We start from the raw sequence: 16,092 nt of genomic DNA, 5'->3' as shown, positions 1-16,092 counted from the left end.
ACCCTAACCCTAACCCTAACCCTAACCCTAACCCTAACCCTAACCCTAACCCTAACCCTAACCCTAACCCTAACCCTAACCCTAACCCTAACCCTAACCCTAACCCTAACCCTAACCCTAACCCTAACCCTAACCCTAACCCTAACCCTAACCCTAACCCTAACCCTAACCCTAACCCTAACCCTAACCCTAACCCTAACCCTAACCCTAACCCTAACCCTAACCCTAACCCTAACCCTAACCCTAACCCTAACCCTAACCCTAACCCTAACCCTAACCCTAACCCTAACCCTAACCCTAACCCTAACCCTAACCCTAACCCTAACCCTAACCCTAACCCTAACCCTAACCCTAACCCTAACCCTAACCCTAACCCTAACCCTAACCCTAACCCTAACCCTAACCCTAACCCTAACCCTAACCCTAACCCTAACCCTAACCCTAACCCTAACCCTAACCCTAACCCTAACCCTAACCCTAACCCTAACCCTAACCCTAACCCTAACCCTAACCCTAACCCTAACCCTAACCCTAACCCTAACCCTAACCCTAACCCTAACCCTAACCCTAACCCTAACCCTAACCCTAACCCTAACCCTAACCCTAACCCTAACCCTAACCCTAACCCTAACCCTAACCCTAACCCTAACCCTAACCCTAACCCTAACCCTAACCCTAACCCTAACCCTAACCCTAACCCTAACCCTAACCCTAACCCTAACCCTAACCCTAACCCTAACCCTAACCCTAACCCTAACCCTAACCCTAACCCTAACCCTAACCCTAACCCTAACCCTAACCCTAACCCTAACCCTAACCCTAACCCTAACCCTAACCCTAACCCTAACCCTAACCCTAACCCTAACCCTAACCCTAACCCTAACCCTAACCCTAACCCTAACCCTAACCCTAACCCTAACCCTAACCCTAACCCTAACCCTAACCCTAACCCTAACCCTAACCCTAACCCTAACCCTAACCCTAACCCTAACCCTAACCCTAACCCTAACCCTAACCCTAACCCTAACCCTAACCCTAACCCTAACCCTAACCCTAACCCTAACCCTAACCCTAACCCTAACCCTAACCCTAACCCTAACCCTAACCCTAACCCTAACCCTAACCCTAACCCTAACCCTAACCCTAACCCTAACCCTAACCCTAACCCTAACCCTAACCCTAACCCTAACCCTAACCCTAACCCTAACCCTAACCCTAACCCTAACCCTAACCCTAACCCTAACCCTAACCCTAACCCTAACCCTAACCCTAACCCTAACCCTAACCCTAACCCTAACCCTAACCCTAACCCTAACCCTAACCCTAACCCTAACCCTAACCCTAACCCTAACCCTAACCCTAACCCTAACCCTAACCCTAACCCTAACCCTAACCCTAACCCTAACCCTAACCCTAACCCTAACCCTAACCCTAACCCTAACCCTAACCCTAACCCTAACCCTAACCCTAACCCTAACCCTAACCCTAACCCTAACCCTAACCCTAACCCTAACCCTAACCCTAACCCTAACCCTAACCCTAACCCTAACCCTAACCCTAACCCTAACCCTAACCCTAACCCTAACCCTAACCCTAACCCTAACCCTAACCCTAACCCTAACCCTAACCCTAACCCTAACCCTAACCCTAACCCTAACCCTAACCCTAACCCTAACCCTAACCCTAACCCTAACCCTAACCCTAACCCTAACCCTAACCCTAACCCTAACCCTAACCCTAACCCTAACCCTAACCCTAACCCTAACCCTAACCCTAACCCTAACCCTAACCCTAACCCTAACCCTAACCCTAACCCTAACCCTAACCCTAACCCTAACCCTAACCCTAACCCTAACCCTAACCCTAACCCTAACCCTAACCCTAACCCTAACCCTAACCCTAACCCTAACCCTAACCCTAACCCTAACCCTAACCCTAACCCTAACCCTAACCCTAACCCTAACCCTAACCCTAACCCTAACCCTAACCCTAACCCTAACCCTAACCCTAACCCTAACCCTAACCCTAACCCTAACCCTAACCCTAACCCTAACCCTAACCCTAACCCTAACCCTAACCCTAACCCTAACCCTAACCCTAACCCTAACCCTAACCCTAACCCTAACCCTAACCCTAACCCTAACCCTAACCCTAACCCTAACCCTAACCCTAACCCTAACCCTAACCCTAACCCTAACCCTAACCCTAACCCTAACCCTAACCCTAACCCTAACCCTAACCCTAACCCTAACCCTAACCCTAACCCTAACCCTAACCCTAACCCTAACCCTAACCCTAACCCTAACCCTAACCCTAACCCTAACCCTAACCCTAACCCTAACCCTAACCCTAACCCTAACCCTAACCCTAACCCTAACCCTAACCCTAACCCTAACCCTAACCCTAACCCTAACCCTAACCCTAACCCTAACCCTAACCCTAACCCTAACCCTAACCCTAACCCTAACCCTAACCCTAACCCTAACCCTAACCCTAACCCTAACCCTAACCCTAACCCTAACCCTAACCCTAACCCTAACCCTAACCCTAACCCTAACCCTAACCCTAACCCTAACCCTAACCCTAACCCTAACCCTAACCCTAACCCTAACCCTAACCCTAACCCTAACCCTAACCCTAACCCTAACCCTAACCCTAACCCTAACCCTAACCCTAACCCTAACCCTAACCCTAACCCTAACCCTAACCCTAACCCTAACCCTAACCCTAACCCTAACCCTAACCCTAACCCTAACCCTAACCCTAACCCTAACCCTAACCCTAACCCTAACCCTAACCCTAACCCTAACCCTAACCCTAACCCTAACCCTAACCCTAACCCTAACCCTAACCCTAACCCTAACCCTAACCCTAACCCTAACCCTAACCCTAACCCTAACCCTAACCCTAACCCTAACCCTAACCCTAACCCTAACCCTAACCCTAACCCTAACCCTAACCCTAACCCTAACCCTAACCCTAACCCTAACCCTAACCCTAACCCTAACCCTAACCCTAACCCTAACCCTAACCCTAACCCTAACCCTAACCCTAACCCTAACCCTAACCCTAACCCTAACCCTAACCCTAACCCTAACCCTAACCCTAACCCTAACCCTAACCCTAACCCTAACCCTAACCCTAACCCTAACCCTAACCCTAACCCTAACCCTAACCCTAACCCTAACCCTAACCCTAACCCTAACCCTAACCCTAACCCTAACCCTAACCCTAACCCTAACCCTAACCCTAACCCTAACCCTAACCCTAACCCTAACCCTAACCCTAACCCTAACCCTAACCCTAACCCTAACCCTAACCCTAACCCTAACCCTAACCCTAACCCTAACCCTAACCCTAACCCTAACCCTAACCCTAACCCTAACCCTAACCCTAACCCTAACCCTAACCCTAACCCTAACCCTAACCCTAACCCTAACCCTAACCCTAACCCTAACCCTAACCCTAACCCTAACCCTAACCCTAACCCTAACCCTAACCCTAACCCTAACCCTAACCCTAACCCTAACCCTAACCCTAACCCTAACCCTAACCCTAACCCTAACCCTAACCCTAACCCTAACCCTAACCCTAACCCTAACCCTAACCCTAACCCTAACCCTAACCCTAACCCTAACCCTAACCCTAACCCTAACCCTAACCCTAACCCTAACCCTAACCCTAACCCTAACCCTAACCCTAACCCTAACCCTAACCCTAACCCTAACCCTAACCCTAACCCTAACCCTAACCCTAACCCTAACCCTAACCCTAACCCTAACCCTAACCCTAACCCTAACCCTAACCCTAACCCTAACCCTAACCCTAACCCTAACCCTAACCCTAACCCTAACCCTAACCCTAACCCTAACCCTAACCCTAACCCTAACCCTAACCCTAACCCTAACCCTAACCCTAACCCTAACCCTAACCCTAACCCTAACCCTAACCCTAACCCTAACCCTAACCCTAACCCTAACCCTAACCCTTGCTTTATTTTAACCCTTAAATTAATGCTATTCATTTTCATACTTCTGTTTCTTCTTTCTTTTTGTTGTTTCACAGGTTCATGGTTACTGTGAGGAACTGTTTGGGTTTCATCTGAACTTTAGATACAGTTTGTACAGTTTTAAACATGTTTCCTTGACATGTATTTTAAGTAAATACTTCTGAAGTGAAATAAACAAAAATTATTTTACAATTGTGTCTGTTTTTATATAAACATTTGTGATTCATATTTAAAATGTGATTAACATGAAAACTAAACAAATCAATTGTTTTTTACATTGAGCTCAAGATAATAAGTACAATTATTGGGAAAAGCAGTTGGTATAAAAAAATTTCATCAACTTGCCTTTTAGGTATAATAACTTCATGTTTTAAGTTATGCTAACTCAAGTTTTCATTATACATTACTTCACTTTTTTAAGGCAACTGGTTTCCTCAAATTTTTTAAGTACATTCAACTTATCCGGGCTTACAGTGTAGAGGCCTAAAATGCGAGATGATGTTACAAAATACCCTTCAACACAACTCTATAGTGTTGTTTAGGTGATATACACACCTGCAGTCCTGAAACTTTGGATTTTCAAAAAAAATTAAAAGCGCATACATTTTTGTTTTTTTTATCATCATTTAAGCATGGTCAAATATAATCATACCATTTGGCTGTGTTTTTAGGATACTTTAAAGGGTTTTCTAGAACACTGAAGTACAATTTTTGGGTTATCTTTTAAACTTTATGAATGAGAAGCCTTAGAAATTAGGTATGTCTTTCAGGCGAAAAATGCACAAAAATAGGCTGGACTGACAAGGGCTTAAACAAAACAAACTAGTACGACACAAAAAACACTCATTCAAACAAAATTAATGTCATTACACAAAATGGACACCTGAGTGCGCTATCGTCCTTAAAATTCACTGATATTCATATGCATCTCAGTGCGTGCACGCGCACGCAGCTCTAATTAACATTTACATTTTATTAACTAGTATGTTTCTGTTTGCATACAATAATCGAAATCTTCATCACATATTATAATAAGTCAACAACCATTCACAGCACTCATTCAGAAAACCCTCACACATATTACATGTTTATCCATTCACTTCGTACATGTTATTATCATATATAGTACACACATAGAAATACATCATCTACTATTATTGCTGAGTTACTATTATTATTTATGGATTTATTTTAGGGCTTTTCTTCAAATCTTTCATGGATTTACATATATTGTTGTAAAGTGATCGCCGGCAGGGGGCAACCCCCCTGCCAGGGGGCGCACAGTCGAGCAGTAGACAGCAGAGCCGAGATTCGAACCCGGTAGGTTCACATCTCACAGCTCTACTGCACTAACTGTGGAAAAACCCGCTCAGCTATCTGTGCGCCCCAACCGACTTCTTTTATTTCACTATATTATAGTCATCTTTACAAAAACTACCTTCTTATTTACGATGCACACTCAACCCACTCACACAATACAATCAAGCAAATCATTCATTACACAAACCTGACAAATAGATCAACAACTAATAAGAACAAAACATACAAGCTCATCAAAAGCATCAGCAATCAGTGCTCAGTACATTCTTCATCAATCTCATCCCTGAACACGCTGGGCAGCACTGACACAATATCATTTTAGAAAACTTTAGATTCAGAAAAAAACACAATTTATGCTTGTGTATTCAAAATAACATATTGGGGGGAAGGGATGGGGGGTTATTCCAGAAAGCAGGTTAAGTGATTAAACCGGGTAAGTTCACTCAGAATTCATGAAAACTCCAGGTTTTCCGTTCCAGAAACCGAGATTAAACACAACCTGTGTCAGTTACTATAGCAACTTACGCTCTGAAGCTAACCTGCTCGCTGGCAGGTGAACTTAAACCTAACCCGGGGTTACTCGCACTTTCCTCATGTAAACCCGGGGGGTCCTTTACTCCAGGATCCAGTGGATACAGACGCGCTAAGTATTCGAACACATCTTAGTTGGGAACGAGTCATTAAACTCACATTAATCATTTCACGATGGATTTATTCGCAAACCTTTCCGTTTTTATCACTCAGTCAATTCGGGGAGAGTGGGGACGGTTACCACAAGGGGCAGCTGCAACATTATTACTCACAATAATCACAATATTAATCAAAGGCTTGTTACAACATTAGTTAGAACATTATGGATGGAATGTTATGGATTCATAGAAAATACCTTACACACACACACACACACACACACACACACACACACACACACACACACACACACACACACACACACACACACACACACACACACACACACACACACACACACACACACACACACACACACACACACGTAAGCTAAAATCATTTGTGGTTTAAATGTACTGTATATCATTTTATTGGTAGTACTATTTTTACAGCCACATTCATGAGTGAAATCCAGATGTGGATTTTATTCAAATCTTCTCTTTTATTATTTCAACAGCAGACAGAATATCCCTCCACATACAGGTAGTGACCATTATCTTCAAAAATTTACAAATGTCAAATAAAACAGTCGAACATTTAATACATGTTCTGCAACCTACTGTTCTCCATCTTATGCAGATGCTTTCATTAAGATCTTATGTGATGCTCCACACATTACAAATATCGAAGCCAAATGGTCAGGCTCTGTCCATGATCACTGAAAATAAAACAATGCAACAACTTCGTTTCCTTGTCCTTATTCTTTAGTGACAACATTTATATTTATACACCCTTAGCACCGACACCCATCTTAAATTCAAGCAACTGAATTTATAGCCTTGTCTGTTTTAGATGCTCCACCTGAGGATCACACTTTGCAGTTTGTTTCTCCACATGGACCTTGTATAGTCCATCTTATTTACACCCAACTTCAAAGAAAGAGACACAAATAGCATGTTATGATAGCTTAATGTGTTCTAAATATTTCAGATATTTGGTAATACATTTTTACTGTTTTAAGTTGAGCTTTGGAGGTGGATGGTCCCTCATTTCATTCGGAACTACCCATCACATTCTGTTAGAGGACAGTCACACACATTATCATGGTAGATCAAATGAAATGCCATGCTCTATGTTCAACATATCCTGTACCTCTGTAGGCCTCCCAGTATCATCCCACTCTGAGGCAGCGAAGATGGTTTCTTTATCGTCCTTCAACAGTGTTTTTTTTTTTTTTTTTTTTTTTTGTATTAAAGAACATTATTTATATTTATTAGGATCTATAGGAACATTTACATCACTAACAATTGCAGGAGGCTCAAAACCACTCCACCAATCACTGGAGAGATGGCAATAAAAAGGGTTCAGACTGCACCAATGCACTTCTTAATATTCCACAGTTTATGCACTACAGACTAATGATTTACATCTAATAAATATGCCTTGAACATATACAGTTTTTGTGTTTCATTTTTATCTGCTGCCATGTGCATCTGATTACACTTGGATTACACCTACATTGAGTAAATGAAAAAAAAAAAAACGTTTAAAATCGAGACAAATATTACAACTGACATATTAAACAATTTTACCCTATCCTTCTGCTAAATGTTTAATTATGGTTACGTTTTTTTTTTTAATTTAAACTCATTAACTTTTTTTTGCCATTTGCGAGGTCCTTTTCCACTGCTGTATTACTTTCACGTCTAAAACATTTTCAGGATCTGCACACGCAAACATTAAAAATAACACTTCTATTGGTGTCAAATATGACGGACTACTTTTTCTTTCATTCACATCCATGGTGAATCTATTTATCGCAACTCCATTGAGAATGCCTGTTTATAGTTAACCGAGAACGCGCTTCTGCTGGGTTCAATCTACTCAGACTTGAGTAATCGAACCCTGATCCGCTTTTGTGGATCCGAAAACTCTGGCTATGACATGGTGAGATAAGTCAACTCGCAGTTCAGGTTTAAGTTTGAAGTTTGTTAAACCCGCTTTCTGGAATATCCCCCTGAGCTAATAATCATGGTATTTCAAAGTAAACTTGTTTCATTGCCCTTTTCTACAGCTGGTGAAAATGTACTTCTACATTAAAAACACTACATGGGAGTACATGAAAACACAAAGCAAAACTATACTAATTACTAACCTTACTGTGCAAATTGCATATTTTTAAAATAACAATAGAAAGACAAATACAAATATAAAACTCTACATCAGAAACATTTGGGACAGAATGGAAATGGTACAAACACATGCTTTGTTGGGTCAACTTCATTCAAATCAAGCAAAGGCTATTTCTTCACTATTTTTCAACCTGTAACAGAGTGAATGGCTTCTGACGTTACTGTGGGAATTACAAAGCATTTTCTTTTTATTTTAAGTAGTTTTTACTTTTAGGCTTATTGTGTGCACAGGTTATATCAGCGTTACAACAGATCTAACACGTCGTTGTTTGAGTAGCACAGTGGGCTGAGTGCAGCACATGTAGTTCTCTCAGGTTCTAGGCCCTATGTTAAAATCCAGCTTAGGGTGAAACTAAAGTTACACTTTTTTCGAGATTTTCTCACTGCCCCAACTACACCCGCCCACCCCCACATTTTATTATAATGAATACTGTAAGCCTGCAGTGAAATAAACCCAAATACACACCAACACACATAGAAACACAAAGCACTAAATGTATTAGCTGATACACACACACACACACACACACACACACACACACACACACACACGTGGAGTGTTTTAATAATAGCAACACTGTACATTTACATTAGCAGAAGGAGTTTAGGAATCACTCCCCATGGGGATGTGTGATAGTTAAACATTACACAGCTTTAAATGAAGGGTGTGACTGTTTCAGGTGTATGCTATAGGGTGTATGATTACTCCACTATAGGACTATGGGACACTCCAGCCCGTTCGTAGATGTCTGGGAGGAAGGAATCGTACTCCGTGTTCCACACAATGGATCTCACATACGCCTCCTTATCCAGTGGCTCTGGGTACCGAAATGCCATTCCTTTACTGTACAGAAACTCCACCACCTAAACAAACACACACACTTTTTTTTTTTGGGAACACATACCCTGTTAGCACTGATTGTGCGTGTACAGTTAGGAACACAAGGTGTATTTATCTTTCTTTAGTCAATCAGTAGACACTTTCTGATCACTAGACACTTTATATTTTTGGTTGGAGCGCTAGTTCCACTCACAGCACTGATAACAATGTGTTTAATTACATTTCCACAGCATGTATCTGTATGATGTACAAACTTTACCAAACTGTTGCAAAAAACTTGGAAGCAATGGGTGTGACCTAAACACCTGAACTCAATAATTAGAAGGGGTGTCAACATAATTTTACTCACATTGTGTGTATGTATAAACACAAATCTTATCCTCACAGCCATCTGTAAAGAAACCTCCCTAATGTTGGAAAGAGGAGGGTAGAGACGACCCTGATTCTGATTCAGTTCCTCATCCGTCAACTGCTCTGCTAAGATCTGATACACATACACATATACAAACAGTGAGACAGAGAGAGAGAGAGAGAGAGAGAGAGAGAGAGAGAGAGAGAGAGAGAACGATATAATCGATTCTACTGGTAACAAATATATATTTAAACAAACATCCATCAACTTCAGCACTATCTGCTCCCAAAGAAACAGTCCTGACCACATCCTGAACAGGAATGGTAAAGAGCTAGTGCACCTCTGTCGATCCTCAGGTCTGTATATTCTTAACGGTAGGATCCGAGGGGACTCTTTAGGGAGGTTTACATACTGTTCAGCTCTTGGAGCTAGTGTAGTCGACTATGCGATCACTGACATGGACCCCTCCACTATTAGTGCATTCACTGTCAGACCACAACTCCCACTTTCTGATCACTGTCAAATCAATGTTTACCTTAAACGACTCAGTCAGCATCAAACCATGAAATATGAGCCCTGCAAAACATCCCAGTTAAACCGAACATTCAGATGGAATCATGACAGCGAAGCTAAATTTAAATCTGCTGTTCGTTCCTCAAAAATCATTAATCATATTAACAATTTTTTATCAGAATCATTTGAATTAAACCAATCAGGTGTTGAAAGAGCTGTTTCAAAAATTAATGGAATATATTATAAATCCGCTAAAATTGCAGGTCTCAATTTTATAAACACCAAACCAAACCAAAAACCACAAAATGAAGAATAATTTGATGAAGACTGTAAAATAATCAGGCAGAAATTAAGACATCTATCAAACCAAAAACACAGAGAACCAAACAATCATCAAATTCGATCAAATTATGCTACAAATCTAAGGAAATATAAAAAGATTTTACGACATAAAAAACACATCTATTATACTCAGTATCTACAAAAAATTGAAAACTCTATTGACCAAAATCAATTCTGGGAACTGTGGAACAACCTGAGCAACAAAAACCCACATCATCTGGCCATAGAAAATCCAAATACCTGGAAAAATCACTTTGAACAATTATATGAGCAATTACCACCAGACGATTTTAATTCAGAACAGCAAAAAATCATAGAAAATCTAAATATATTAGAATCTACCATAAAAAACTATCAGAACCCAATTGATCACCAAATTTCACAGGAAGAATTGAATACCCAAATTAAAAAACTCAAATCCAGAAAAGCCTGCGGACCTGACAGCATCAGGACGGAGATGCTAAAGTGCAGCAGTCCTCAGCTACAGCAGGCTCTGCTCAGGTTGTTCAATATCGTTCTCCAGTCCGGCTGCTTTCCTGAGATCTGGAACAGGGGGCTTATTTCCCCAATCTATAAGAGTGGAGACAAATTCGACCCCAACAACTACCGAGGCATCTGTGTGAGCAGTAACCTGGGGAAGGTGTTCTGCTGTATCGTTAACGCCCGGATACAGGCCTTCCTTACCGAGCACAGTGTCCTGAGTAATGGACAGATCGGCTTTTTACCAAATCATCGCACTACTGACCATATTTACACCCTACACACCCTAATCCACCAACATCTACACAAACAAAATCATGCTAAAGTTTTTGCATGTTTTATAGATTTTAGAAAAGCATTTGATTCAATCTGGCAAGAAGGATTATATTATAAAATTATCCAAAATGGTGTAGGGGGTAAAGTCTATGACATCATTAAATCAATGTATGTCAATAATAAATGTGGAGTAAAAATTGGCAATAAAATGGTCTTCACTCAGGGGCGTGGTATCAGGCAGGGTTGCAGCTTGTCTCCTACTCTATTTAATATCTATATCAATGATTTAGCGGTGTTATTGGAGCAATCTGCAAATCCCGGCCTGACACTAAATAAAACGGAAGTTAAATTTCTTCTCTATGCGGATGACCTGGTGCTGCTGTCGCCCACAGAAAAGGAGCTTCAGCAGCATCTGGATCTGCTGGAGAAGTTCTGTCAGACCTGGGCCCTGACAGTAAATCCTGATAAATCTAAAATCATGATCTTCCAAAAGAAAGCCAGATCTCAGGAAAGCAGATATACTTTCAATCTAGGAGACACCGCCCTAGACCACACCCTTTCTTATGATTACCTGGGGCTCAAAATCAGCGCCTCAGGAGGCTTCGGTCTGGCAGTGGATGCACTGAAACAGAAGGCCTGCAGAGCCCTCTATTCAATTAAAAACAAATTCATTAAGATTGACGTCCCAATTAGAATCTGGTTAAAGATCTTTGATAGTATAATCCTGCCCATTGCGCTATACGGTAGTGAAGTATGGGGTCCACTCAGTCATCATGACTACACTAGATGGGACAAGCATCCCACTGAAGTCCTGCATGCAGAATTCTGCAGAATGATTTTACATGTACAGAGAAAAACCCCAACCAACGCATGCAGGGCTGAATTAGGCCGATACCCATTAATCATTAATATTAAAAAAAGAGCCCTTAAATTCTGGATGCACCTAAAATCCAGTCCCACAACAAGCCTGCAGTTTCAGGCACTCCTATCCCAAGAGCTCTACCCTGAAAACAGTCCCCTGTGTCAGCTGGTCCAGAGACTGACCAACACACTGACCCCTAACAACCCTAACTCTCTGACCAGCACTGCTTCCCAAACACCAATCAGAATCACCCAAATTATCATACACCTCAAAAACACTTATCTGGAACATTGGAGAACCCAAACTCAATCCCAAAACAGACTAAACTGCTATCTGACCCTAAAACATGAATACAACCTGGCCACGTATCTCCTCACTGTCCGAGATACGAAGCAGAGACGGATCCTCACCAAATACAGACTGAGTGACCACAGCCTGGCCATCGAGAGAGGCAGGTTAAAAAAGTCCTGGATCCCCAGAGAGGAGAGACTGTGTGGTCACTGCAGGACAGGTGAGGTTGAGACAGAGGTGCACTTCCTTCTAAGCTGCCCAAAATACACAACAATTAGACACAAATATTTTGATCAGTTTGGAAGAGAGGTGAGCGGCTTCAGAACACTGACAGACAGTGAAAAACTGGCCATTATATTAGGAGAGGGACCATCAGCCTCAACTGCAGCCAGATATGTACAGGAGTGTCACACACTCCAGGACAGTGAGTGAAACACCAAATAAAATCCCCACCCACCCCGCGAACACCCCCCCCCCCCCCCCGCACCCCCCCCGCACACCCACCACACACACACCACACACATCGCACACCCACCACACACACACACACTAATATTTTCTCTCTTTTTGTGTGAACAATTGTTTTACTATAAATTGAATATTTTCTTACCATTTTTTTTTCTATGTACAGTGTATCACAAAAGTGAGTACACCCCTCACATTTCTGCAAATATTTCATTATATCTTTTCATGGGACAACACTATAGACATGAAACTTGGATATAACTTAGAGTAGTCAGTGTACAGCTTGTATAGCAGTGTAGATTTACTGTCTTCTGAAAATAACTCAACACACAGCCATTAATGTCTAAATAGCTGGCAACATAAGTGAGTACACCCCACAGTGAACATGTCCAAATTGTGCCCAAATGTGTCGTTGTCCCTCCCTGGTGTCATGTGTCAAGGTCCCAGGTGTAAATGGGGAGCAGGGCTGTTAAATTTGGTGTTTTGGGTACAATTCTCTCATACTGGCCACTGGATATTCAACATGGCACCTCATGGCAAAGAACTCTCTGAGGATGTGAGAAATAGAATTCTTGCTCTCCACAAAGATGGCCTGGGCTATAAGAAGATTGCTAACACCCTGAAACTGAGCTACAGCATGGTGGCCAAGGTCATACAGCGGTTTTCCAGGACAGGTTCCACTCGGAACAGGCTTCGCCAGGGTCGACCAAAGAAGTCGAGTTCACGTGTTCGGCGTCATATCCAGAGGTTGGACACATGAGTAGACACATGAGTGCTGCCAGCATTGCTGCAGAGGTTGAAGACGTGGGTGGTCAGCCTGTCAGTGCTCAGACCATACGCCGCACACTGCATCAACTCGGTCTGCATGGTCGTCATCCCAGAAGGAAGCTGACGCACAAGAAAGCCCGCAAACAGTTTGCTGAAGACAAGCAGTCCAAGAACATGGATTACTGGAATGCCCTGTGGTCTGACGAGACCAAGATAAACTTGTTTGGCTCAGATGGTGTCCAGCATGTGTGGCGGCGCCCTGGTGAGAAGTACCAAGACAACTGTATCTTGCCTACAGTCAAGCATGGTGGTGGTAGCATCATGGTCTTGGGCTGCATGAGTGTTGCTGGCACTGGGGAGCTGCAGTTCATTGAGGGAAACATGAATTCCAACATGTACTGTGACATTCTGAAACAGAGCATGATCCCCTCCCTTCGAAAACTGGGCCTCATGGCAGTTTTCCAACAGGATAACGACCCCAAACACAACCTCCAAGATGACAACTGCCTTGCTGAGGAAGCTGAAGGTAAAGGTGATGGACTAAACCCAATTGAGCACCTGTGGCGCATCCTCAAGTGGAAGGTGGAGGAGTTCAAGGTGTCTAACATCCACCAGCTCCGTGATGACATCATGGAGGAGTGGAAGAGGATTCCAGTAGCAACCTGTGCAGCTCTGGTGAATTCCATGCCCAGGAGGGTTAAGGCAGTGCTGGAAAATAATGGTGGTCACACAAAATATTGACACTTTGGGCACAATTTGGACATGTTCACTGTGGGGTGTACTCACTTATGTTGCCAGCTATTTAGACATTAATGGCTGTGTGTTGAGTTATTTTCAGAAGACAGTAAATCTACACTGCTATACAAGTTGTACACTGACTACTCTAAGTTATATCCAAGTTTCATTTCTATAGTGTTGTCCCATGAAAAGATATAATAAAATATTTGCAGAAATGTGAGGGGTGTACTCACTTTTGTGATACACTGTATATACTTGTTCTTTTTTCAAATATTTATATATACTAATGTCAGCTTTGACAATACAAATATGTAAATTTGTCATGTCAATAAAGCAAATTGAATTGAATTGAGAGAGAGAGAGAGAGAGAGAGAGAGAGAGAGAGAGAGAGAAGGTGAGTGACCTTATAACCATCAGCATCATATTAAAAACCATCATGATACTGTGATAAATTTAGCCACATACACTAACAAGTACCTTAGAAAACCATTATCACTTAATACAGTCCACCGTTGCATCAAGAAATACAACCTAAATTATTACACAACAAGAAAGCTATACATTTTTCTATTCTGCTGTTTAAAGTAAACATAAAGATCTTAATCTGAGTCTTTATAAATTTATAGGTGGCTGCTGCTGCTGCTACATGGTTGGATGATTTAATACTTACATTAATAAGCAAATAATCCTAATAACATGGGCAGCATGAGTGTTGCCTAACACATGCATGTGCACGCACACACACACACACACACACACACACACACACACACACACACACACACACACACACAACAATGTTTACCTTTGCAGCCTCGAGGAACACCGTATCACTGATGTGTCTAACACCACTCAGAATTACTGCCAGAGCCACACCTAACACATACACACACATTTCTATTAGTCGAGGTAAAAACATAATAGACTGTACAGTGAAAGAGTACAAAATAAAAATATATTTACACTAAATAAAGATGATAATCATTATTATTGTTTTTGTGGATGAAGTTTGTCCTCTGGATGTAAATAAATTCAGTAATTACTTGTACAGCTTCTAAACGCTGGCAGGACCCAAGATCAGAGGTACCCCAAATAACACTCAGAGAATTCATGACCCAAAACCACAACTCATTCATTTTTCCAAATTATTGGAAAAATAAAATAGGAAAACACAAATCCACACCTGGGAATATGTAAGCATTGTTCCCCTGTCCCAGAATCACCATCCTGCCATCATCCAGAGTTACAGCAGCAAACGGACTCCCACTGGCAAACAAACACCGACCATAACACACACACACACACACACACACACTCAGAAAAGCACATTCATTAGCCATTTGATGAGCTACACCTACTGTTACAATACATTTTATATTTCATGTTTATAATTTTGTGATTCTTTATTTAATATCCTTTATGAACAATCAAATTTACTCTATGATCAGTTAGGCCTGAATTCTCTTACATTTTGACCAACAACAGGCTCCACTTAACCTTGAATTAGTCTGCTCCTTGTTATTCTTAGCACATCCAAGACAGTCGTATATATCAAAAATATTCTATCTTAAAACACATTTGTATTATCCTGTTCTGTTCAGTCACTAAACAACTACCATGACACAATCTTAGGTACCTGTACATATACACTGTATATATAGTTAAACATTCCGGACCTTTGCTTCAAGAAATTTTCTCTAACTGGACCCTCTTCAAATTTTAGTTGAATACCCCTGCTATAGGGTGTATGATTACTCCACTATAGGACTATGGGACACTCCAGGCCACTCGTAGATGTCTGGGAGGAAGGAATTGTACTCCATGTTCCACACAATGGATCTCACATACGCCTCCTTATCCAGTGGCTCTGGGTACCGAAACGCCATTCCTTTACTGTACAGAAACTCCACCACCTAAACAAGCAAACACACACTTTTTTTTTTTTTGGGAACACATACCCTGTTAGCACTGATTGTGGGTGGACAGTTAGGAACAAAAGGTGTATTTATCTTT

At 41.9% G+C, this 16,092-nt stretch overlaps 1 protein-coding gene across 2 annotated transcripts; it reads right to left on the bottom strand.

Moving 5' to 3' along the window:
- Positions 1-8,206: 8,206 nt before the first annotated feature.
- LOC134320178 (NAD-dependent malic enzyme, mitochondrial-like) lies at positions 8,207-15,703 on the bottom strand. Of its 2 annotated transcripts, XM_063001502.1 has the most exons (4): positions 15,263-15,703; positions 14,885-14,955; positions 9,363-9,476; positions 8,207-9,015 (listed from the first exon to the last, which is right to left on the bottom strand). In XM_063001502.1, exons 1-4 carry the CDS (start codon positions 15,417-15,419, stop codon positions 8,854-8,856), a joined length of 504 nt encoding a protein of 167 aa, XP_062857572.1. In that variant the 5' UTR covers positions 15,420-15,703; the 3' UTR covers positions 8,207-8,853. The 2 variants fall into 2 exon arrangements, 1 of the variants encoding a protein (XP_062857572.1); XR_010013608.1 differs by lacking the exons at positions 14,885-14,955; positions 15,263-15,703 and having other exon boundaries at positions 8,925-9,015; positions 9,342-9,500.
- Between the last annotated feature and the right edge of the window lie 389 nt (positions 15,704-16,092).

This window comes from Trichomycterus rosablanca, chromosome 9 (assembly GCF_030014385.1).
Source record: "Trichomycterus rosablanca isolate fTriRos1 chromosome 9, fTriRos1.hap1, whole genome shotgun sequence".
Lineage (NCBI taxonomy): Eukaryota > Metazoa > Chordata > Actinopteri > Siluriformes > Trichomycteridae > Trichomycterus > Trichomycterus rosablanca.
The sequence above is the reverse complement of the archived record's forward strand: the minus strand, read 5'-3'. Positions and strand labels throughout refer to the sequence as shown.

Coding starts and splice junctions, on each gene's coding strand:
- LOC134320178 (XM_063001502.1), bottom strand. CDS start 15,419: ATGGCTAATGAATGTGCTTTTCTGAGTGTGTGTGTGTGTGTGTGTGTG. Junction 14,956..15,262: donor CAATGCTTACATATTCCCAG/GTGTGGATTTGT, acceptor TGTATGTGTTAG/GTGTGGCTCTGGCAGTAATT. Junction 9,477..14,884: donor TGTTCCTCGAGGCTGCAAAG/GTAAACATTGTT, acceptor TATGTGTATCAG/ATCTTAGCAGAGCAGTTGAC.